This window comes from Blennius ocellaris (genome assembly GCF_963422515.1).
Source record: "Blennius ocellaris genome assembly, contig: SCAFFOLD_123, whole genome shotgun sequence".
Classification (NCBI taxonomy): Eukaryota; Metazoa; Chordata; class Actinopteri; order Blenniiformes; family Blenniidae; genus Blennius; species Blennius ocellaris.
The window spans coordinates 61,797-84,425 of NW_027662111.1; the positions used below are offsets into that span (position 1 = coordinate 61,797).

The 22,629-nt window shown below is 44.5% G+C and overlaps 1 protein-coding gene across 1 annotated transcript; it reads right to left on the minus strand.

The window, feature by feature from the left end:
* Positions 1–86: 86 nt before the first annotated feature.
* Positions 87–16,132, minus strand: ppp1cc (protein phosphatase 1, catalytic subunit, gamma isozyme). Its single transcript, XM_080521722.1, has 7 exons — positions 15,757–16,132; positions 15,306–15,437; positions 9,250–9,480; positions 7,102–7,206; positions 6,686–6,909; positions 6,089–6,223; positions 87–728 (listed from the first exon to the last, which is right to left on the minus strand). Exons 1-7 carry the CDS (start codon positions 15,809–15,811, stop codon positions 639–641), a joined length of 972 nt encoding a protein of 323 aa, XP_080377848.1. The 5' UTR covers positions 15,812–16,132; the 3' UTR covers positions 87–638.
* Positions 16,133–22,629: the final 6,497 nt, after the last annotated feature.

The window sequence follows — 22,629 nt, forward strand, 5'->3', positions numbered from 1 at the left end:
CGACCCTGGTTCTTAAGTCTCACAACTTTTAAAAAGCAATACAAGTTCAAAATCAAATGACATCAGACCCCAGTTTCCCCTTAAAATACACTCAGTTTATTAGAAAGATTTAAACATTACAAGAGTGCATCTTTATTAATTTAATTTAGCACAAGACTGGTTTTAAAAATGTGATGCAGAGTACAGTCAATGTTTTATGACACTGACAGTGAAGTAAGTTCAAATAAAGATTATGAGAGTAAACAGGCAGTTGTGACCCCCCCCCCCCCCCCAGAGATTCATATCCATTATTAATCATTATTGACAGTGAAAGAAGATGAAAAAAATGAACACATCAAATAAAAGTGGAAAAGTTGTGCACAGCTTCAAACAAGGCATTCCTGTGCATAAGTAGCCATATTGTTACATTTTCCTGATTGAACAGTCGTATGTGGCAAAGACTAGCTGCAAAATGGAGTGCAAAACACCTGAGGTTCTCCATGGTGACCTTTTCATTTGACCCCTGTGAACAAAACAACTGAATCTTTTGCTTTCATCGAGTAGGAGTGGGTATCTTTTCAGTATTGGCAGCACGAAGGACAACCGACCCTTCAAATGCAGAAGATGAAAGCAGAGGGGGACACCCCCCCCCCCCAGGCTCATTTCTTGGCTTGCTTGGTGACCATGTTGCGGGGGGGAGTCACGGGACGGCTGCCGTTGGGCTTCTTCTTCTCAGCTGGTTTCAAAATCTACAAGAGAGGCAGAGAGATTGGAAAATCAGAATCGGAGACATTTCAACTGAAACGCATCGTTTTTGCATTTTTGTTTCAAGAAAAGTTTTGTTTTAATGCGACAATGGCAGGAACACAAACAATATAGTTAGCGCTTTTGTTTTTGTAATGAAACCACTCACACATGCTCTCAGAGAACAATATGCTACAAACATGAACACTGGGAGAACACGGACAACTCAGTCGGCTTGTTATTAGTGACTGGCAAGAGAAAACTACCAGACTTGGTCGTTTGGGGGACTGGAGTCATTAGCATAGAGAGGAAACACTGGATACATCACGGTGACCTACCTTCAGCACCGCCATCTTGAGGAACACTGATGCTTCCTTTAGCCTAGGAAACACTGATGCTTCCTTTAGCCTAGGAAACACTGATGCTTCCTTTAGCCTAGGAAACACTGATGCTTCCTTTAGCCTAGGAAACACTGATGCTTCCTTTAGCCTAGGAAACACTGATGCTTCCTTTAGCCTAGGAAACACTGATGCTTCCTTTAGCCTAGGAAACACTGATGCTTCCTTTAGAGCAGGGGTGGCCAACCCTGGTCCTCGAGAGCCGCAGTCCTGCATGTTTTAGATGTTTCTCTGCTCAAACACACCTGTTATCATAATGAGGCTCTGCAGAAAGCTCGACAAGGAGCCACTAATTGCTGTATTGAAGTGAGGAGACATCTAAAACCTGCAGGGCTGCGGCTCTCCAGGACCAAGGTTGGCCACCCCTGCTTTAGAGCCTCCTTTAAGCCTAGGAAACACTGACGCTTCCATTAAAACCTCCTTTAGCCTAGGAAACACTGACGCTTCCATTAAAACCTCCTTTAGCCTAGGAAACACTGACGCCTCCTTTAGGAGGAGTAACCAGATGCAGCTGAGGAGAGTGGAAGTACATCTGAGCTCTCGGTGGCACACCCCGACAACTGCATTTATCCTGCTAATTCTTTCGTAACACGTAGAACTCGTGGTAACACGTAGAACTCGTGGCAACACGTAGAACTCGTGGCAACACGTAGAACTCGTGGCAACACGTAGAACTCGTGGCAACACGTAGAACTCGTGGCAACACGTAGAACTCGTGGCAACACGTAGAACTCGTGGCAACACGTAGAACTCGTGGCAACACGTAGAACTCGTGGCAACACGTAGAACTCGTGGCAACACGTAGAACTCGTGGCAACACGTAGAACTCGTGGTAACACGGGACATGGAGAAGATATATGCATGGGAAAATACAACTTTTGGCGTAACAACCGAGGTGAAAGTGCAGGTTTGGGCTTTCAGCAACAGCGCGCCTTATCAGGAAATATGGTGGACAAGGAAGACATCCCAAACTTCTGGAAGCTCTCAGGGGAAACAAAGGAAGACCTCAGCAAACATATCGATAAGCAAACAGCCAGCATCCAAGCTGCGTCTGCTAACATTGAACCAGCCCCCCCCCCACACTGTCAGAACAAGGACGTGGACAAGATGGAAAAACTAATAACCCAGCTTAAAGACTAAACTGCCGATCTGGAAAACCATAGCAGAAGATCAAACATCAGAATCCTGAACGTTCCGGAACGGGCAGCAGGTGGAGTTGCGGTTGGATTTCTGGAAGCAGGAACGTCCCCTCGGCCAGAACTCTGGAGACGGCGCACTGGGAACACTTCTGACACACCTACATTGACAAATTTCTAAACTTCCGAGAAAAGGAGAAAGTAATCCGACTTGCCAGAAACAAAGGAGAGACCATGTATGAAAACAAGAGGATCTAAACAAAGGAGAGACCATGTATGAAAACAAGAGGATCTCCTTCTTTCCAGATTGCAGCGCAGGAGAGACAAACTCCTGCCACCAAGAAAAAGCTGCATGACACACTGCCCGACCCTGCTCCTCCATATCGAGCACTCAAACTGTCAAGCTCTCCTTCACAGCGACCGAGGCAGAACAATTCATAAAGGAGCTGCCAAACAAGAGATGAAAATGACTGGCGCACAATAGGCTTACAAAGTCCCGTGGCACGCTGCCAAAAACACATGGATTTAACGAGAGGCTGACGTGAGATTCTACTTTGGTTATTGACAACCTACATGTCTTTGTACATTTAACAGTGCTGACGTGCCTCATCATGTAAATTTGACTTGAGCAATACAACTTAGAATGCATGTACATAAATGGTGGAACGGCTATATGTATACTCTGGCTCCATTATTTTCCTTAATGACGAGGCTGCCTGATGTTTAAAATGTCCCCACGTTCAGACGGGTACACTTCAGTTGACCGATGCGTTGCGGGAAGTTGATGAAGATAGGGACCTGCCTAATGTTTCCTTTTGGGGTTTTGGTTTAACGTTTTAGGGTTTTGAATGGACTCATTGGAATTCAAACTTACACCCAACTATTTGCAAATACTCCTGTGTGGTCTGGGTTGAGGCTTGCCTTTACACCAGAACTTCTGGAGCGACACAGATATTCTGTACGGTGCTCAAAACACACAACTCTGCAGGCATATTTATTCACAGAACACACGAGGGCAACCGACGTGCATCTCATGGAACGTGAGAGGGATCAACTCACCTACAAAGAGGAAAACAATATGAACATATCTTCAGAGACATAATGTTAAGGGTGTACAGGAGGATGTTATACTTCCGGGTGGATCATCAAGACTATTGGTCCTCCCAACTGTCAATCATTCTGGTGACGTCAGGCCGTCGTACGTGCTCGTCCCTAGGTAGCGTGGATCTATTAGTTTTCACTTTCTGCGCATGTGCGCTTTCAGGTGTCTATGGTGAGCTACGCCTTCAGCGAGCTAGCAGTTCTCACCGGGTACTTTGAAAATGGCAGAGGGTCGCAAGAGAAAAGTGTCTTGGAAGTGTATGAGAAGAAGAGAAAGGCTTGGGAAGAGAGAAACACGATGGCGCTGAAAGCCCAGGTTGGGCTTCCCACTGATGCTTCAGTCGCCAAGTTTCTACTCCACAGGGAAAGTTTGGCTTCTATTTGGAGAAATCCATTTCAAATCACTTCCAGTAAAAGTGATCTACGTCTATATTGTAACTTTCCAGGGTTGATTAGTTTGTTTTGTAACTTGCATCGTCAGTAGTGATTACGGTGAGCGATGTGAGCGACACCGACTTGTAAACAGAGCGTGCACGAGAGAACTGGGCTCGTCATGTCTCTCTACACGTTCTAGTAGGCGTTCCGTCTCGGGAGCAGGGAGAGCGCTGCGCATGTGCATTTTTTCAAAAGGTGGAGAGGGCGGGTCTTTCCTAAAATTCGGGAAAATCCTCCTGTACACCTTTGACATAGCTTTTATTCTCACAGACTCAGATCACCCAGAACTGCACAGGGACTGGGTTGGTAATGTTCTCTATTCTTCTTATACCTCTAGCACAAGAGGACTTGCTCTGCTTATCCACAAAACCCTGAACAAATCCTCACAAGCTACACCCTCCATGTGGACATCTAAACATTACACGTTAAAAGATCCAGAATTTATTTTATACAAGAACAATAACGTTGACATATTTTTGGACGCAAATAAAAATTCCTCAACACATGGGAAGCACTTGAAGCTTTCATGAGAGGTCACATACTCTCGTACGACACGTATAAAGCCAAAGAGAAAAGAAAAAAATGAGCGAGGCTTGAAAATTATTTGAGAAAAATGATCATCACGCTACCAAAAATTATGAAAATATTAATTCCCTTACAAAAACAAGGACAATATATAATAATGTATGTACAAGAGAAGAGGAGGCGGCCATGGCCCACACCAAACATCACCATTATGAATTTAGAAATAAAACAAACAAACTTCTATCTTGGCAAATAAAGAAAGAAAATGCTGATAAATTCATATATTCCATATTAACAGAAGATCGTAGGCAACTGGATGACTCCAAAACCATAAACACAGAATTCAAGCAATTTGACACTAATCTTTACAAAACTGAACACACGCAAGACAACGTAGCAGCGACACAATTCCTGAATGGAATAATCTTGTGAAAAGTAAAAGCCGAGGACAGACAGCAGTTGGATGCTGACGTCTCAGAGAAGGAGGTTCTCCAAGCTATTAACTCCCCACAGAATGGAAAAGCCCCTGGACCACACGGCTTCCCAATAGATTATTTAAAAGCATTTGCAGGGAAATTACTGACTCCCCTAAAACATGATGAAAGAAGCTCTCGAAAAAGCTAAATGAGCAGACTCCTTGCAACCTTGCAGAAAAATTATGGGGGGGGGGGGGTCTTCCACAGGATAGAGCTTTCCCTCGGCTTTAACATGCGGTAATACTTGTGTTGCTACGTGGGCTAGCAAGCGAGCGACCAATGCTTGTGTGGATTCTCTAGCCCGGGATCCATATGTTTAGCAGAGCGGGTGACCTCCCCAAGATGGCGGCGCTGTAGGAACAACACGTCAACAGGCACCGATGCTGTGCAGCATCTAGTGCTTATATATGGTCATGACCCTCTGGAGGCAGCCATGTCTGTGGTGGAGCAGAAGAAGTGTGGAGTACGGTCATGGTGTGGTACAACACTTCTGTCTGCAGCTTTGTTATTCTACATTTCTTCTGACTCTTCTGCTCATGTGGCGGTTTTATTTCTTAAGGATATGATTTTGTGTTTATTTCACGTGTCCCATGACATTTTGTTTTATTGTCAATCTTTTTGCAGCCATTCAGTATCTTTTTCTATTAACCTTGCCCCTCCCCTTAAATAAACACTGCAGACCATCCATGGGACCGTACTGGCCAAAACATCACAGTAAAGCAAATTACTGGTGTAAACAGTCATTGTCACCCTCATGCATATGCAGGAACACTCAAACTAAAATCAACAAACAAGTCTTCTGTGTCATGGCCATTCCACCTGCAGAAACCATCAAGAGGTGTCTGGACCCCAGCTCGGTTCAGACTGTCAACAGTTGAGTCTGAAGGTATTTATTGGTGCGTTGGGATTCATCCTCCCTGAGATGTTTCATGTCTCTGACTTTTTGTTTTATGCAACAAGTTGCACCACTTTGCCTTCATTACATGTCTGTTTGTAGCCATTTTTGTTACATTGAACATGCAAATTAGTGAGCAAATATTTGGCCGGTCCACTTTTTTTAGAGTTTCCCATGTCAGGACTTTATTACATAGAAAAATGTCAAAGCAAAAAACAACCAACATTGATGAAAATGTACCTATAACAAATGTTGTGAGGCACATTGTTATTATTTTGATCAACACACACACACACACACACACACACACACACACACACACACACACACACACACACACACACACACACACACACACACACACACACACACACACACACACACACACACACACACTACCTGAAAGGAGCACATGAGGGTCTCGTCCACACTCATCATGGCTCCAGCGTTGTCAAACTCTCCACAGTAGTTGGGCGCCGAGAACAAAGTGACCAGCTGCCTCTTAGCGAAGAATTCATAGCCGTCCTCAACGACCTGCGAGCGACACGTGAACACAGAAAAGACAAGTTTGCACATTTCAGAATGAACTTCTAGACGTAGCCTCAGCTCTGTGGTGTGGAAATGCTGATGTTATGGATGAAAGCCACAAGGTGGATGACGGTAATTGGTTAAATGTCCGTCCAGTTGCCAGCTGGTTCAACCTGCGTTATCTTCCATGGACGGCCGCCTGAGAGGTAGAGGTCCTCTCAGAACTACACACAGGGCCAGGTTTGAGGAGTCCACATGCAACAAGTTCCTGTGAGGATTCCTCGTGTCAGGGGAAAGTTCCTGCGGTGGAAATGCTGCTTATGTAACTGGTGGACAGTTTGAGGGTCCAAACACCCGAAAGGTCAAGCACTGCAGTGCAGCTCTTTGCACAGCATGTGATGTCCCTGCGTCAAGCGTGTCAACATGTTGAGTGACGGGTCGATACTCTGCAGAGCGGGCGGAGGTTACCTGGTGGGCCCGGCAGATCAGGTCCAGGTCGTGCTTGTGCAGGAACTTGGCCACCACCTCCGAGCCAAAGGTAAAGGACACGCCCCTGTCGTTCTCCCCCCAGCCCAAAACATCCTTGTCTGGGTCAGACCAGAGCAGGTCACAGAGCAGACCCTGGTCCGGTACGTCAGTGGGGCGCATGATGCGCCTGATCTGCTCCATGGACTGAAGGTCGGGTGAAAGACCTGCAGGGGACGGCAGAGCACCGGGACAGGTAAACACCAGGCTGCTGGCATCCTCACGTCAGCACTCCTCAAAGTCAAATAAAGACCTGCTGACGCACTTTTTGTCTGCTGCACACAAGTCGTGTGAGTTAATGGCACACGTGAAATCATTTGCAGTTGTGAGCTGGTGCATATTGAACTGCAGGGACGAACCTCCATGGCAGCAAAAGATCTTTTCATCAACTATGGCGGCAATGGGGAGGCAGTTAAAACAATCTGTGAAGGTTTTCCAGAGTTTGATGTTGTACCTTCTTTTACCTGAAACACACAGATCAGAATGTCTTAATTCTTGATTAAAAAACAGTTTGATATTTGCTTTGATAAGAAATCAGCTCAAGAGAAGCGAGTGTCGTGTGCTGCATGTCGTGAAGTGAGCAGGAGAACCAATGATCCAGAACAGGCCCAGCAGCAAGACTGTGCTGCTCCCAAACACAAACATACCGTATGGGAAACACTACAGAAGGCAAACGAAGACAAAAACACCAAAACTAACTTCTCCGCTGACACACTGCTGCCATCCCATGCACAAGTGTGGAATCACCTCAAGTTTACCTACTGCATCTTTAAAGAGGTTTTCTCCCCTCAAACAGCTTCATGAGTCTCAAACACCAGAGTGAAGACCAGAGTCCATGTTTTACTACGTGTATGCCACACTGGGTGAGTTCACAGTAGTAGTGCGACATGTTGAAGCTGTAAAGAGCCAAATACCTTCCACTTCAAGAGGGCATTTTAAAAGCTGGCTCAAATATTGACGCTCTGCCCGTAAAGACCTCCCACCAGAACGTCGTACAGCAACGCTGTATATTGTACTATTGCTCAGAATAGCATGGACAGAGTCTGTATTCACCTTAAACACTATAAAGGAATGTGAAACGCTGGTTTTAATATACGTCTTTTATACAGAAAAGAGACTATATTTATTAATAATAATAATAATAATGCATTGGTTTGATATAGGGCTTTTCTGGACACTCAAAGACACTTTACATTGCATTATTCATTCACTCCATACTGGATGGTGGTGAACTACGTAGAGTCACAAACTAACACACTGAATATGACATTAGTACTAAATATCAACCTTTCAGAGGAGCGAAAGCAAATGTGAAGATCATTTTAACTATGAATGTTAAAATATGTGTGATTTTGGTTTTAAGAGCGTGTGAATGTCTTTAAATGGGTTCTATATTCACATTGATCTTAAAGTATTTGAATATCTAAATGACCCAGGGTTTAAATGTCCGACGTACACACTTTAGTGTTTGAAGTATAAAATGGTAAAGACATCTTTAGTCCGCTTCAAAGTCAATTACATTACTAGTCTTTGACATATCCAAGACTGTAATAACATGTAAAAAAATTCCAACGTCCGATCACGTTTTATATTGAAAATGAGTCATTTTGTGTGTATTTTCCCCATACCGGTGCCTTTATCTTCTAAATGGGCATTTAAAGGGTTCATTTTGATTTTTTTTTTTTTTCATATTTGGTAGTTTTGATCAGGACTGAGGTTGATTAACAGATTTATGCAAAAAAAAGTTGAAAAAAATATTCTTCTGATATAATTTTACGGCTGTACTAATCTTTGACATATCCAAGACTGTAATAACATGTAAAAAAAAATCCAATGTCCGATCACATTTTGTATTGAAAATGAGTCATTTTGTGTGTATTTTTTCTCATATCAGTGCTTTTATCTTCTAAATGGGCATTTAAAGGGTTCATTTTGAAATAAAAAAAAAAAAAAATTTGGTAGTTATGATCAGGACTGAAGTTGAGTAACAGATTTATGCCAAAAATGTTTTAAAGAAATATTTATTTGATATATTTATACAGGGGACAAAGTTAGTGGATGAAAACAGCCACGAACACCACCAAAGGGAGGTTTTTTGCCGACAGTGCATTATTGACAGAGTGAAAAATTTTACATACAATTTTTAAATTGCACGTAAAAGTAAGCTTCCTCAGCAAAAGTCATGCCATTTGAGTCAATACAGTGAAAGTTATGGTCACATTAAGAGGAAAAATGACTCCGAGTGGACGTTTTTGCCCCCAATGCCACACAAGGGTTAAATATCTAAATGACCCGACACCAGCCAGGGTTTAAATGTCCAACGTACACACTTTAGTGTTTGAGGTATCAAATGGTAAAGACCTCTGTAGTCCGTTGGCACTACAGCCCCACCCCCCAGAGTACCAGGTGTGCTTCTCTACATTGTGTTCCTGCACCATCAAGCACACCAGTGTGTTCCATATCAAGCGCTGCTCAGTGTGAGTGAAGAAAGCCAGCTCCACACTCACACTCGTCGTAGAAGCCATATATTCTGTTGATTGACGCACACTCGTGGTTCCCCCTCAGCAGGAAGAAGTTCTCGGGGTATTTGATCTTGTAGGCCAGCAGGAGGCAGATGGTCTCCAGAGACTGCTTCCCCCGGTCCACGTAGTCGCCCAGGAACAGGTAGTTGCTCTCCGGAGGGAAGCCGCCGTACTCAAACAGCCTCAGCAGGTCGTAGTATTGTCCGTGGATGTCACCTGCAAGACGGGACGGACACAACTGTGTGAAGCTGCACGGAAATGTAGAGGTTAAACAACAAATGGTGAACTATTTAAAAATGACCATGTAAATAATATGAGCATCTGTGGTTTAAGCACACCAACGTGTCGGGTAAACTCTGTAGTTTGTCATGTTGGAGATTTAGAAGGAAAACTAATGACACTTCAAGATTCTTTATGATGCAAATCAATCGAAACTGTTTAACCCAACGCTTTATAGTTTTCACTTCTTCTCTTTCTGACTGACACAATACAATACTTTTATAATAAAGATTATTTAGTTTTGTAATATATTAGTAGCCTACAATTACCAGTTTGTTCAGTATGAGAGCAGTAAATTACGGAGCCCCCGAAGGGACATGGAGAGAAAAAACTATCTCAAGATCTCGCAAAACTTTCTCGGGATCTTGCAGTAAGTTTTGTGAGATCTCGCAAAACGATATTGTTATATATGTGCATCGTGCATGTGATCACCAAAGTTTGTCCTTTCAGAGACACCGTACCTCCCTCGACTAAGTTTGTCCTTTCAGAGACACCGTACCCCCCTCGACTAAGTTTGTCCTTTCAGAGACACCGTACCCCCCTCGACTAAGTTTGTCCTTTCAGAGACACCGTACCCCCCTCGACTAAGTTTGTCCTTTCAGAGACACCGTAGCTCCCTCGACTAAGTTTGTCCTTTCAGAGACACCGTAGCTCCCTCGACTAAGTTTGTCCTTTCAGAGACACCGTACCTCCCTCGACTAAGTTTGTCCTTTCAGAGACACCGTACCCCCCTCGACTAAGTTTGTCCTTTCAGAGACACCGTACCCCCATCGACTAAGTTTGTCCTTTCAGAGACACCGTACCCCCCTCGACTAAGTTTGTCCTTTCAGAGACACCGTACCCCCCTCGACTAAGTTTGTCCTTTCAGAGACACCGTACCCCCCTCGACTAAGTTTGTCCTTTCAGAGACACCGTACCCCCCTCGACTAAGTTTGTCCTTTCAGAGACACCGTACCCCCCTCGACTAAGTTTGTCCTTTCAGAGACACCGTACCCCCCTCGACTAAGTTTGTCCTTTCAGAGACACCGTACCCCCCTCGACTAAGTTTGTCCTTTCAGAGACACCGTACCCCCCTCGACTAAGTTTGTCCTTTCAGAGACACCGTACCCCCCTCGACTAAGTTTGTCCTTTCAGAGACACCGTACCCCCCTCGACTAAGTTTGTCCTTTCAGAGACACCGTACCCCCCTCGACTAAGTTTGTCCTTTCAGAGACACCGTACCTCCCTCGACTAAGTTTGTCCTTTCAGAGACACCGTAGCTCCCTCGACTAAGTTTGTCCTTTCAGAGACACCGTAGCTCCCTCGACTAAGTTTGTCCTTTCAGAGACACCGTACCCCCCTCGACTAAGTTTGTCCTTTCAGAGACACCGTACCCCCATCGACTAAGTTTGTCCTTTCAGAGACACCGTACCCCCATCGACTAAGTTTGTCCTTTCAGAGACACCGTACCTCCCTCGACTAAGTTTGTCCTTTCAGAGACACCGTACCCCCCTCGACTAAGTTTGTCCTTTCAGAGACACCGTACCCCCCTCGACTAAGTTTGTCCTTTCAGAGACACCGTACCCCCCTCGACTAAGTTTGTCCTTTCAGAGACACCGTACCCCCCTCGACTAAGTTTGTCCTTTCAGAGACACCGTACCCCCCTCGACTAAGTTTGTCCTTTCAGAGACACCGTACCCCCCTCGACTAAGTTTGTCCTTTCAGAGACACCGTACCCCCCTCGACTAAGTTTGTCCTTTCAGAGACACCGTACCCCCCTCGACTAAGTTTGTCCTTTCAGAGACACCGTACCCCCCTCGACTAAGTTTGTCCTTTCAGAGACACCGTACCCCCCTCGACTAAGTTTGTCCTTTCAGAGACACCGTACCCCCCTCGACTAAGTTTGTCCTTTCAGAGACACCGTACCCCCCTCGACTAAGTTTGTCCTTTCAGAGACACCGTACCCCCCTCGACTAAGTTTGTCCTTTCAGAGACACCGTACCCCCCTCGACTAAGTTTGTCCTTTCAGAGACACCGTACCCCCCTCGACTAAGTTTGTCCTTTCAGAGACACCGTACCCCCCTCGACTAAGTTTGTCCTTTCAGAGACACCGTACCCCCCTCGACTAAGTTTGTCCTTTCAGAGACACCGTACCCCCCTCGACTAAGTTTGTCCTTTCAGAGACACCGTACCCCCCTCGACTAAGTTTGTCCTTTCAGAGACACCGTACCCCCCTCGACTAAGTTTGTCCTTTCAGAGACACCGTACCCCCCTCGACTAAGTTTGTCCTTTCAGAGACACCGTACCCCCCTCGACTAAGTTTGTCCTTTCAGAGACACCGTACCCCCCTCGACTAAGTTTGTCCTTTCAGAGACACCGTACCCCCCTCGACTAAGTTTGTCCTTTCAGAGACACCGTACCCCCCTCGACTAAGTTTGTCCTTTCAGAGACACCGTACCCCCCTCGACTAAGTTTGTCCTTTCAGAGACACCGTACCCCCCTCGACTAAGTTTGTCCTTTCAGAGACACCGTACCCCCCTCGACTAAGTTTGTCCTTTCAGAGACACCGTACCCCCCTCGACTAAGTTTGTCCTTTCAGAGACACCGTACCTCCCTCGACTAAGTTTGTCCTTTCAGAGACACCGTAGCTCCCTCGACTAAGTTTGTCCTTTCAGAGACACCGTACCTCCCTCGACTAAGTTTGTCCTTTCAGAGACACCGTACCCCCCTCGACTAAGTTTGTCCTTTCAGAGACACCGTACCCCCATCGACTAAGTTTGTCCTTTCAGAGACACCGTACCTCCCTCGACTAAGTTTGTCCTTTCAGAGACACCGTACCCCCCTCGACTAAGTTTGTCCTTTCAGAGACACCGTACCCCCCTCGACTAAGTTTGTCCTTTCAGAGACACCGTACCCCCCTCGACTAAGTTTGTCCTTTCAGAGACACCGTACCCCCCTCGACTAAGTTTGTCCTTTCAGAGACACCGTACCCCCCTCGACTAAGTTTGTCCTTTCAGAGACACCGTACCCCCCTCGACTAAGTTTGTCCTTTCAGAGACACCGTACCCCCCTCGACTAAGTTTGTCCTTTCAGAGACACCGTACCCCCCTCGACTAAGTTTGTCCTTTCAGAGACACCGTACCCCCCTCGACTAAGTTTGTCCTTTCAGAGACACCGTACCCCCCTCGACTAAGTTTGTCCTTTCAGAGACACCGTACCCCCCTCGACTAAGTTTGTCCTTTCAGAGACACCGTACCCCCCTCGACTAAGTTTGTCCTTTCAGAGACACCGTACCCCCCTCGACTAAGTTTGTCCTTTCAGAGACACCGTACCCCCCTCGACTAAGTTTGTCCTTTCAGAGACACCGTACCCCCCTCGACTAAGTTTGTCCTTTCAGAGACACCGTACCCCCCTCGACTAAGTTTGTCCTTTCAGAGACACCGTACCCCCCTCGACTAAGTTTGTCCTTTCAGAGACACCGTACCCCCCTCGACTAAGTTTGTCCTTTCAGAGACACCGTACCCCCCTCGACTAAGTTTGTCCTTTCAGAGACACCGTACCCCCCTCGACTAAGTTTGTCCTTTCAGAGACACCGTACCCCCCTCGACTAAGTTTGTCCTTTCAGAGACACCGTACCCCCCTCGACTAAGTTTGTCCTTTCAGAGACACCGTACCCCCCTCGACTAAGTTTGTCCTTTCAGAGACACCGTACCCCCCTCGACTAAGTTTGTCCTTTCAGAGACACCGTGCCCCCCTCGACTAAGTTTGTCCTTTCAGAGACACCGTACCTCCCTCGGCTAAGTTTGTCCTTTCAGAGACACCGTACACCCTGCTGTTGTTGAGAGACCTAAAGCTAATGGAGGAGACCCACCCATACAAGAGTTTTATTTTGAAATCGGCCTAAACTATAAAGACATTCAAGCAGTGCTTAGAGAAAGGACATGGTTTTGCGAGATCTCGACTTTTTTTCTCCCTTCTTCCTTTTCCCCCATCAATGTCCCTTCTGGGGCTCCATAGTAAATGGAGATTTAATCCAATGTAGTTATCTATTATTTTTTACCTGCATTTATAATAATTTATTAAACTGTATAGAAAACAATTATTTTAAAAAGATGTCAATATATACAATGTTGATATGAAAGCGTTCACCTCTCAAAAAGAAGAATAAATCCGAATAACACTCATTTAATAAGTCCTTCCTACTTGTGTTGCTGGCAGTGTGTCCTCTCTCCTCGCTGATGTTTCAATGTATATGTTGAAAAGAGAAAGCTGGCTTGTGGTGATCAAATGCTTATACATTTTATATGATCAGTTTTTGATCATTCAATATCTGCTCTTATCTCAATCTGATGACAGAGTAATGAGATAATCATAATAATCAGATTCAGAGGTGTTGACTTCAGAAATGTAATGATTAAAAAAAACCTCAATGCGTTATCAGATTTCTTTCAGACCTTAAGACTCAGACTGCCCGCGCTTTAATAAACACCTGGTGTTGTGTGCAAACAGTGCATTGTATAATAGGACAGAAGTACTCAATAGTCTCAGTCAATAACTGAACCACCGTCACGTATTTCTCCAACTTAGTTTTCTCAAACTGGAAATGGTGAAATACATCTGATTTTGAACAGCAGTGTTTTTAAGCACATTATATCATATGTAAATGCTAAATAGGTGTAATTTATTCTGACTTTAAATACTAAGAACCCTCTTTGCCTGGGAAATGTCCACTATCCACCTCCAGGTTAAGTGTGGCGGTTAAAGTGACTGGCACTTGGATCAAATACTACATTTCTTTGTTGTGTGGAATTGAAAGTGTACCTTTGACTGCCGAGTCAATATTTCATGTTGAGAGACCTCTGGGGAGATCTGAATTAATGTGTTTGGTTATGGAGGGATATTATTTCCTTATATATCTAATTTTACTATTTATAGAGGTAAACTTTAAATATAATAAAATTATGAGGCAAATTTACAAGTGAATTGTTTAAAAAAAGTAAATCTGATCACTCTTCTCAAGATAACATTCTGGGATGTCGTGTTTTAATAAAGCTACACATACACAACACATATTATATATGTTAGTGTCTAAAAAGGTCTGGAGCTCAAATGAACACAAAAAGGTTTAAACAAAGTTCCGTGAGGTTTAGAGCTCTTCTGCCAAGTTAACTTGGTCGTGTTGGACTGAAGAAACAGGGCGATACTTTAAATACAGTGCAGCATTTCTTAATGTGAAACGGCTCCAGATCCATGGATTGCAGAAAAACCTTATGGTTTAATTCCTGGGGCTTCAAATGTACATTTGATTGTTGAAAGGTGGATGTAGTTGGGGCGGCATGGCTTGGTTGGGAGAGCGGTGGTCTCCCAGATGGAAGGTTGCATGTTCGATTCCCATCTCTGCCTGCCTTCACCCCAAACTGCTGCCACTGCAGTGACGGCACCTCCACTGACGTGTGAACGGATGTGTATGTAAAGCTGCTGCTGTCAGCGAAAAGCTGCCATATATGTGAGACATTTACATTTATTTGGTTGTGGAGGTATATTGTTTTCCTTTATATCAAATTTGACTATTTAGAGAGGCAAAGTTTGAGTATAACAAAATAAGGCTAATTTGAGCACACTTACAGCGTCTTCAAACAACTAAAGGAAGAAATATCACCCTTGGTTGGATTGCAGTGTGGGACGGACGATGTTAATGGAAGGTTCGAGCAGTTTGGGTCATATTGTGTGTGGACTGTGTTTGGACCAGCTGGCTGGCAGCAGTGGAGGTCGTGTTGAAGTACCACAGATCTTGAGAGGAGCCTCCAGCTCCAGCAGGATGGGCTGACTGAGGAAGATCTCCCGGGACTTCAGGCACAGCCCGCGGATCTCGTTCTCCTGCAGCTGCACATTCTTGCCCGGCTTGGCTCCTCGGACTGCAAGGGAGAGGTTCGGCATGGAGTCAAGAGTCGTTCGAGAGGCTTGGAGCAGGAGGCTGCTTCAGTGTGACTGCGACAGAATGTGGAGAAGCTGCGGCGGTGCGCACCGGGAACACTGTGTGTCTGCCCGTGGCTCTATGCCCTTCAGATGTTCTACGATCCTCGGCTGTGACACACCGCGACTTTCACGAGCGAAAATGAGACACACGGCGACGTCCACTGACATGTCGATGTGGGTGATGTAAATATTGAAAAGGCAGTGAAGCGTGTGTCCAAAAAGAACGATTTGAAAAGGCGTAGCCCCGCTTTCACTCACCTTCTAAAAGACGTTGAATGATACTGTCTATGTTGAGCTTGTCCACATCAGCCATCGCAAGTGTCAGCGTGAATAAAAACGGACTCCGTGGAAATGTAGGTCTGTGAGCGCGAGCCCGCTAGCCGTCCGAGCATTAGCTGTTAGCTCCAGGAGAAGCTGTGACCCTGAAGCGGCGGTTTCTGCTGCGAGCTGCTGGTCTTCAAAGTCGAGAGAGCTACAGGGGCATCGCAGCTTTTAAAAAGGCATCTAGTGTTGGGGTTTTGTTTGTTTTCTTTAAAAAGTGGGACTTAAAAACAATGCGCCGCACTAGCCATTAGCTAGCTGCCCCTACTGTTTTTTCCTCTGCCGCACCTTGTTGGCGCAGCCCGCCGCTGGAGGAGCTGCAGCTCTGCTGCCCCCTACAGCCCTGGATGGAGAACTGCACCTGACCCCGATGCGTCCTGACACACTTAGCTGGTGAAAACACAGTGTTCTGCAAGTTGGTTTTTTCTATCGACCTCTACTCTGCAGCAGTTTCTTTCGTTTTATTTGCACAAAATAAGAATATTACAGAAGAGTACGGAGGAGTATTGGGGCCACTGAACAAAAAAGAAATTCAGAGGCTAAAAAAAATTCCAGAAAAAGTCAAAAATCAAAGTCGAGATGGTTTTTTTTCACAGAATTTTGTTTTTTGTTTTTACAAAGTCCGTCCATCCACATGCCAGCGTGTGTGACTGCTTCAAAATGCATCGCAGGCGGTTTAATGAAGTGGTGAAAAGATGCGTCAGAACAGAATTGAGCTCATAAACACAGTGCAGTCATCAGTAATATGACTATAAGACACAGTCAGTTATCATCAGTATCAGGACTATAAGACACAGTCAGTTATCATCAGTGTCAGGACTATAAGACACAGTCAGTTATCATCAGTATCAGGACTATAAGACACAGTCAGTTATCATCAGTATCAGGACTATAAGACACAGTCAGTTATCATCAGTATCAGGACTATAAGACACAGTCAGTTATCATCAGTATCAGGACTATAAGACACAGTCAGTTATCATCAGGATCAGGACTATAAGACACAGTCAGTTATCATCAGTATCAGGACTATAAGACAGTCAGTTATCATCAGTATCAGGACTATAAGACAGTCAGTTATCATCAGCATCAGGACTATAAGACACAGTCAGTAATCATCAATATCAGGACTATAAGACACAGTCAGTTATCATCAGTATCAGGACTATAAGACACAGTCAGTTATCATCAATATCAGTACTATAAGACACAGTCAGTTATCATCAATATCAGGACTATAAGACACAGTCAGTTGTCATCAGTATCAGGACTATAAGACACAGTCAGTTATCATCAGTATCAGGACTATAAGACACAGTCAGTTATCATCAATATCAGGACTATAAGACAGAGTCAGTTATCATCAGTATCAGGACTATAAGACACAGTCAGTTATCATCAGTGTCAAGACTATAAGACACAGTCAGTTATCATCAGTATCAGGACTATAAGACACAGTCAGTTATCATCAGTATCAGGACTATAAGACACAGTCAGTTATCATCAATATCAGGACTATAAGACAGAGTCAGTTATCATCAGTATCAGGACTATAAGACACAGTCAGTTATCATCAGTATCAGAACTATAGGACACAGTCAGTTATCATCAGTATCAGGACTATAGGACACAGTCAGTTATCATCAATATCAGGACTATAAGACAGTCAGTTATCATCAGTATCAGGACTATAAGACACAGTCAGTTATCATCAGTATCAGTACTATAAGACACCGTCAGTTATCATCAGTATCAGGACTATAAGACAGTCAGTTATCATCAATATCAGGACTATAAGACACAGTCAGTTATCATCAGTATCAGGACTATAAGACACAGTCAGTTATCATCAGTATCAGGACTATAAGACACAGTCAGTTATCATCAGTATCAGGACTATAAGACACAGTCAGTTATCATCAGTATCAGGACTATAAGACAGTTAGTTATCATCAATATCAGGACTATAAGACAGTCAGTTATCATCAGTATCAGGACTATAAGACAGTCAGTTATCATCAGTGTCAGGACTATAAGACAGTCAGTTATCATCAGTATCAGGACTATAAGACACAGTCAGTTATCATCAGTGTCAAGACTATAAGACACAGTCAGTTATCATCAGTATCAGGACTATAAGACACAGTCAGTTATCATCAGTATCAGGACTATAAGACACAGTCAGTTATCATCAATATCAGTACTATAAGACACAGTCAGTTATCATCAATATCAGGACTATAAGACACAGTCAGTTATCATCAGTATCAGGACTATAGGACAGTCAGTTATCATCAGTATCAGGACTATAAGACACAGTCAGTTATCATCAGTATCAGAACTATAGGACACAGTCAGTTATCATCAGTATCAGGACTATAGGACACAGTCAGTTATCATCAGTATCAGGACTATAAGACAGTCAGTTATCATCAGTATCAGGACTATAAGACAGTCAGTTATCATCAGTATCATGACTATAAGACAGTCAGTTATCATCAGTATCAGGACTATAAGACACAGTCAGTTATCATCAGTATCAGGACTATAAGACACAGTCAGTTATCAGGACCATCAGGACAATAAGACACAGTTGCAGCTGCAGAGTTGTTCCATTGCAGAAGTTCATCGAGTACGAAGGACAAAGGCAGGGATCCCAGGATGCTTATTAAACGTGTTAATGTTAATCAAAGAAATATTGTTTAAAATCACATGACCATAAGCAGTAAGCAACCCAATATGGTGGGGATTAAGTGATTTAATGTGATTTCACATCCATGGGCAAATGATGAGGGATGGACCAACATCTCTCCATGAAAAAGAAATTGACTTGTGGAGGCGGAGAAAGATGAGACGGATGAAAGGAGTCGAGTTGCTTTTCTTTATTTCCCCCAACAGCAGTAACAGTTCACCTGCCCTGTGTCACCACACTTCCCCTTATAACCCCTTCCCACTACCGACACACTCACTCCATTCTGTTTGGGAGAGCCTCCCCCTCAGCTGCACACCACACACTTTGATTTTCGACTTTTTATAGAGTGCCGCGAAGATTTATTTTTTTTACCTACAAAATAAAAAATCTCGACTTTGATCTTCGACTTTTTCCGAAGTGCATAATGGGTTTTTTTAATATATTTTTTTAGCCTCTGAATTTTTATGTTATTCAGTAGCCCTCATACGCAGACTATAATACAGAATTACACAATATAAAATCTGACTTTGCTGGAAAGGGAAGATGCCCAACGAGCTTATATGAAAACCTTCAAATCATTAAATATTTCCCTAAAAAAAAAAAAAAAAAAGACTAAGTAGCAACAAAGAGAGAAAAGTCACAAAGAAGTCAATGAAGAAAGTCACCAAAACCACACAACATATAAAGTTAAAATCAGCGGGATCCTATTTGGACAGCAGGTCAATAAATCATTCATCCTTAAAGGGGCCAGAGAGAAGCATTTTAAATCATTTGTCCATAGAGTTCCAGAGTTTTCCAGAAATTTGATGATCACTTGGAGGTTTGATGAAAGTCTTTAGGGTCCCCGTTGGATCAGAGTTGACTGTCTGGTGATAAGATGTAAAGGTGTGAAATGTGTCTGGAAGGTCTGGTTTATTAGGGACCTCGCCAACGGGTGGGCCCTAGGCCCAGCCAACGGCAGGTCTCTTTTGGATTTCGTCGTCGCCAAAAGTGCGGGCCCTCCGAACCCCCTAAACACGCTCAAAAACTCACCAAATTTGGGAGACTCGTCAAAAGTGTGGCACTCCACAATCTCACGTCAAAAAATTTCCAAAAAATCCAAAAATGGCTCTCTAGCGCCACCTAGAAAATTGCAATCGCCCGCCACGGTCCGTAGGAATGTCGTAGAGAAATGTCGCGAATACGAAATTTGTTCGTCTACTCGAGCCCTATGACTCACGCGCTCTAGCTTTTGACCTAACTCCAACAGGAAGGCCGCTATTTGCCTTTCAAAGTAAGGTGTTCACCCAAAAAAGGCAAAAAAAGGCCGAAACGGAAAATCTAAACCATCATAGGGCGAAGGTCGTATCGGTTAAATTGAGATATACAAAAATAGAGGAGATTGTTTACTACAAATATTTAGAGGGAATTTTTTTTACCTAGTCCAGTTTACTTTTTATTAGCCGTCCAAGCTCCCCACCCCCTAATCGCCTTTTTGGCTCCTGTCATCCATTAACATGGGGAGACGGAAAATTCTCGCCGAAAATCAACGATTTAAAACTCCCCGAACTACTCTTAACTGTTTGCAAACCGTGACTCTCAGCCACAAACCGAGGGCATCGCCACGCCCACGAGACCCTGCCGAACAAGAGGATGTAACATATGTGGGGAAAATTCCAAAACAAGTCCCCAGAATGACGAGTTAAAGCGACACAGTAACATTTTTCTCGTCCGAAATCTTAACACTATAGCGGATGGAACCAAATCTGCCGTTCCTGCCAAACAGCGCCCCCTGGTGTCCAAAGTTTACCTCTGACTGCTTCCAAACCCACACAGTATTAAAGAGGACAAAAATTCCTACAAAAGTATGGTCTTTTTATCCACATACTCCCCCGATAACTATGGATTCAGAGCAGTTGTTTGCGACATCTTGGAATTATGAAAATATCTCTCCCACTCTAGCTCTCACACTTAACGATCAAAGTGACGTGCAGCTTCTGTGAAAATCTACAGCAGGATTGCGCAATCCTGCTCCGGGGACCGGGGGAGGGGGAGGGGGAGCATCTCAGTGACATTTTCAGGATCACATAGGACTAGCATGCCAGTTAGCATTTTAACAAACATTGTCCGATTGAGCTGAAATTTGGTAGGTGGCCTAATGGGGCCGCTGCGGTCATGAATCACTACATAATTAGCTGGTTTTGAGCCGTTTTTTTCAAAATAAAACTAATTTAAAAAGTACTATTTTTTTTACGCTTAAAAAATGATCATTAACTGGTCTAGAGGATCGTGGCCACCCCGATGGGCTTGAGCCACAGTTTACGAAAGGCCAGGCCAAAGGCCTGGCCAAGGCCAGGTTCCTTTTGTAATCCGTACACAACTGACAAAGGCCCTCAAATTCATGTCGGTGGAAGTTTTTGAAAAACCTTTCATGTTCCATAAGTGCTGCGTTATTCACCTTCGTACACCGCCGACAAAAGCCGGGCCTCCTAGGCCCGGCACTCCACCAGGTCACTCTCATGTCACACACTGACCTCTGTAGGAGGCCTGGCCTGAGGCCATCAAATTCATGTCGGTGGAAGTTTTTGAAAAACATTTATTGTGCCATAAGCGCTGTGTCATTCACACCAGAATTAAAGTAAGACCAGATTCTTGATCGGGGGTACCTGGGGAGTACCACACTGACAATTTCAGGTGGATCCGCTAGCTTGCGGCGTAGCATGCCCATTAGCATGCTAGTAAACATTGTTCGATTGAGCTGAAATTTGGTAGGTGGCCTAATGGGGGCGCTGTGGTCACGAATCACTAGCTAATTAGCTGGTTTCGACGCCGTTTTTTCAAAATAAAAGTCCTATTTTTTTTTTATTTTTTTTTTTTTACTTAAATAATATATTTTTTTATTAACCGTTCATAGCCACCCCCCCGACGGGCAATCTCGAGGTCCCGTCCAATGCTGCTTGCAGCTTTAATTGTTATTGAATTTATACATAAATCTGCATATTTGTCGAGTATTAATATATGAGATTGGTGAAGGTTTAAATGGAGTAAGAGACCATTTTTAAAAATAATTTTGTATGAGTAGTGTTTGAAAAGAAAGTGTAATTCCTATTCTCTCACATCTTGTAATACAGTGAAACATAGTGCCATAAGCATGATGTATTCACATTAACATGGAAGGGCCATCCTTAAAATGATCTTAAAATGAGCTTCGTGAAGTCACCTGCTGGTTAATGAGTGGAAACAACTCTTGTGTGGCTCATAGACTTTTACATGGAGGATCTATTTTTGGATACAAATATAGAAACCTTACTCATACATCTGATTAAAAAAACAGCGCTTTGGCTCACTGGTTGTTTTGTTAACTGGTTTATTGAAACATCGCTCTGCGACACAACGTGGTGGTCTTTCAACCTCTCAGGAACAGGAGGAGGAGCTTCAGCAGGAGCTCCTCCTCTCAGGAACAGGAGGCGGAGCTTCAGCAGGAGCTCCAGTCAGGAACAGGAGGAGGAGCTTCAGCAGGAGCTCCAGTCAGGAACAGGAGGCGGAGCTTCAGCAGGAGCTCCAGTCAGGAACAGGAGGAGGAGCTTCAGCAGGAGCTCCTCCTCTCAGGAACAGGAGGAGGAGCTTCAGCAGGAGCTCCAGTCAGGAACAGGAGGAGGAGCTTCAGCAGGAGCTCCTCCTCTCAGGAACAGGAGGCGGAGCTTCAGCAGGAGCTCCTGTCAGGAACAGGAGGAGGAGCTTCAGCAGGAGCTCCTCCTCTCAGGAACAGAAGGAGGAGCTTCAGCAGGAGCTACAGTCAGGAACAGGAGGAGGAGCTTCAGCAGGAGCTCCAGTCAGGAACAGGAGTAGGAGCTTCAGCAGGAGCTCCTCCTCTCAGGAACAGGAGGAGGAGCTTCAGCAGGAGCTCCAGTCAGGAACAGGAGGCGGAGCTTCAGCAGGAGCTCCTCCTCTCAGGAACAGGAGGAGGAGCTTCAGCAGGAGCTCCAGTCAGGAGGAGGAGGAGGAGCTTCAGCAGGAGCTCCTCCTCTCAGGAACAGGAGGAGGAGCTCTCAGGAACAGGAGGAGGAGCTTCAGCAGGAGCTCCAGTCAGGAGGAGGAGGCGGAGCTTCAGCAGGAGCTCCTCCTCTCAGGAACAGGAG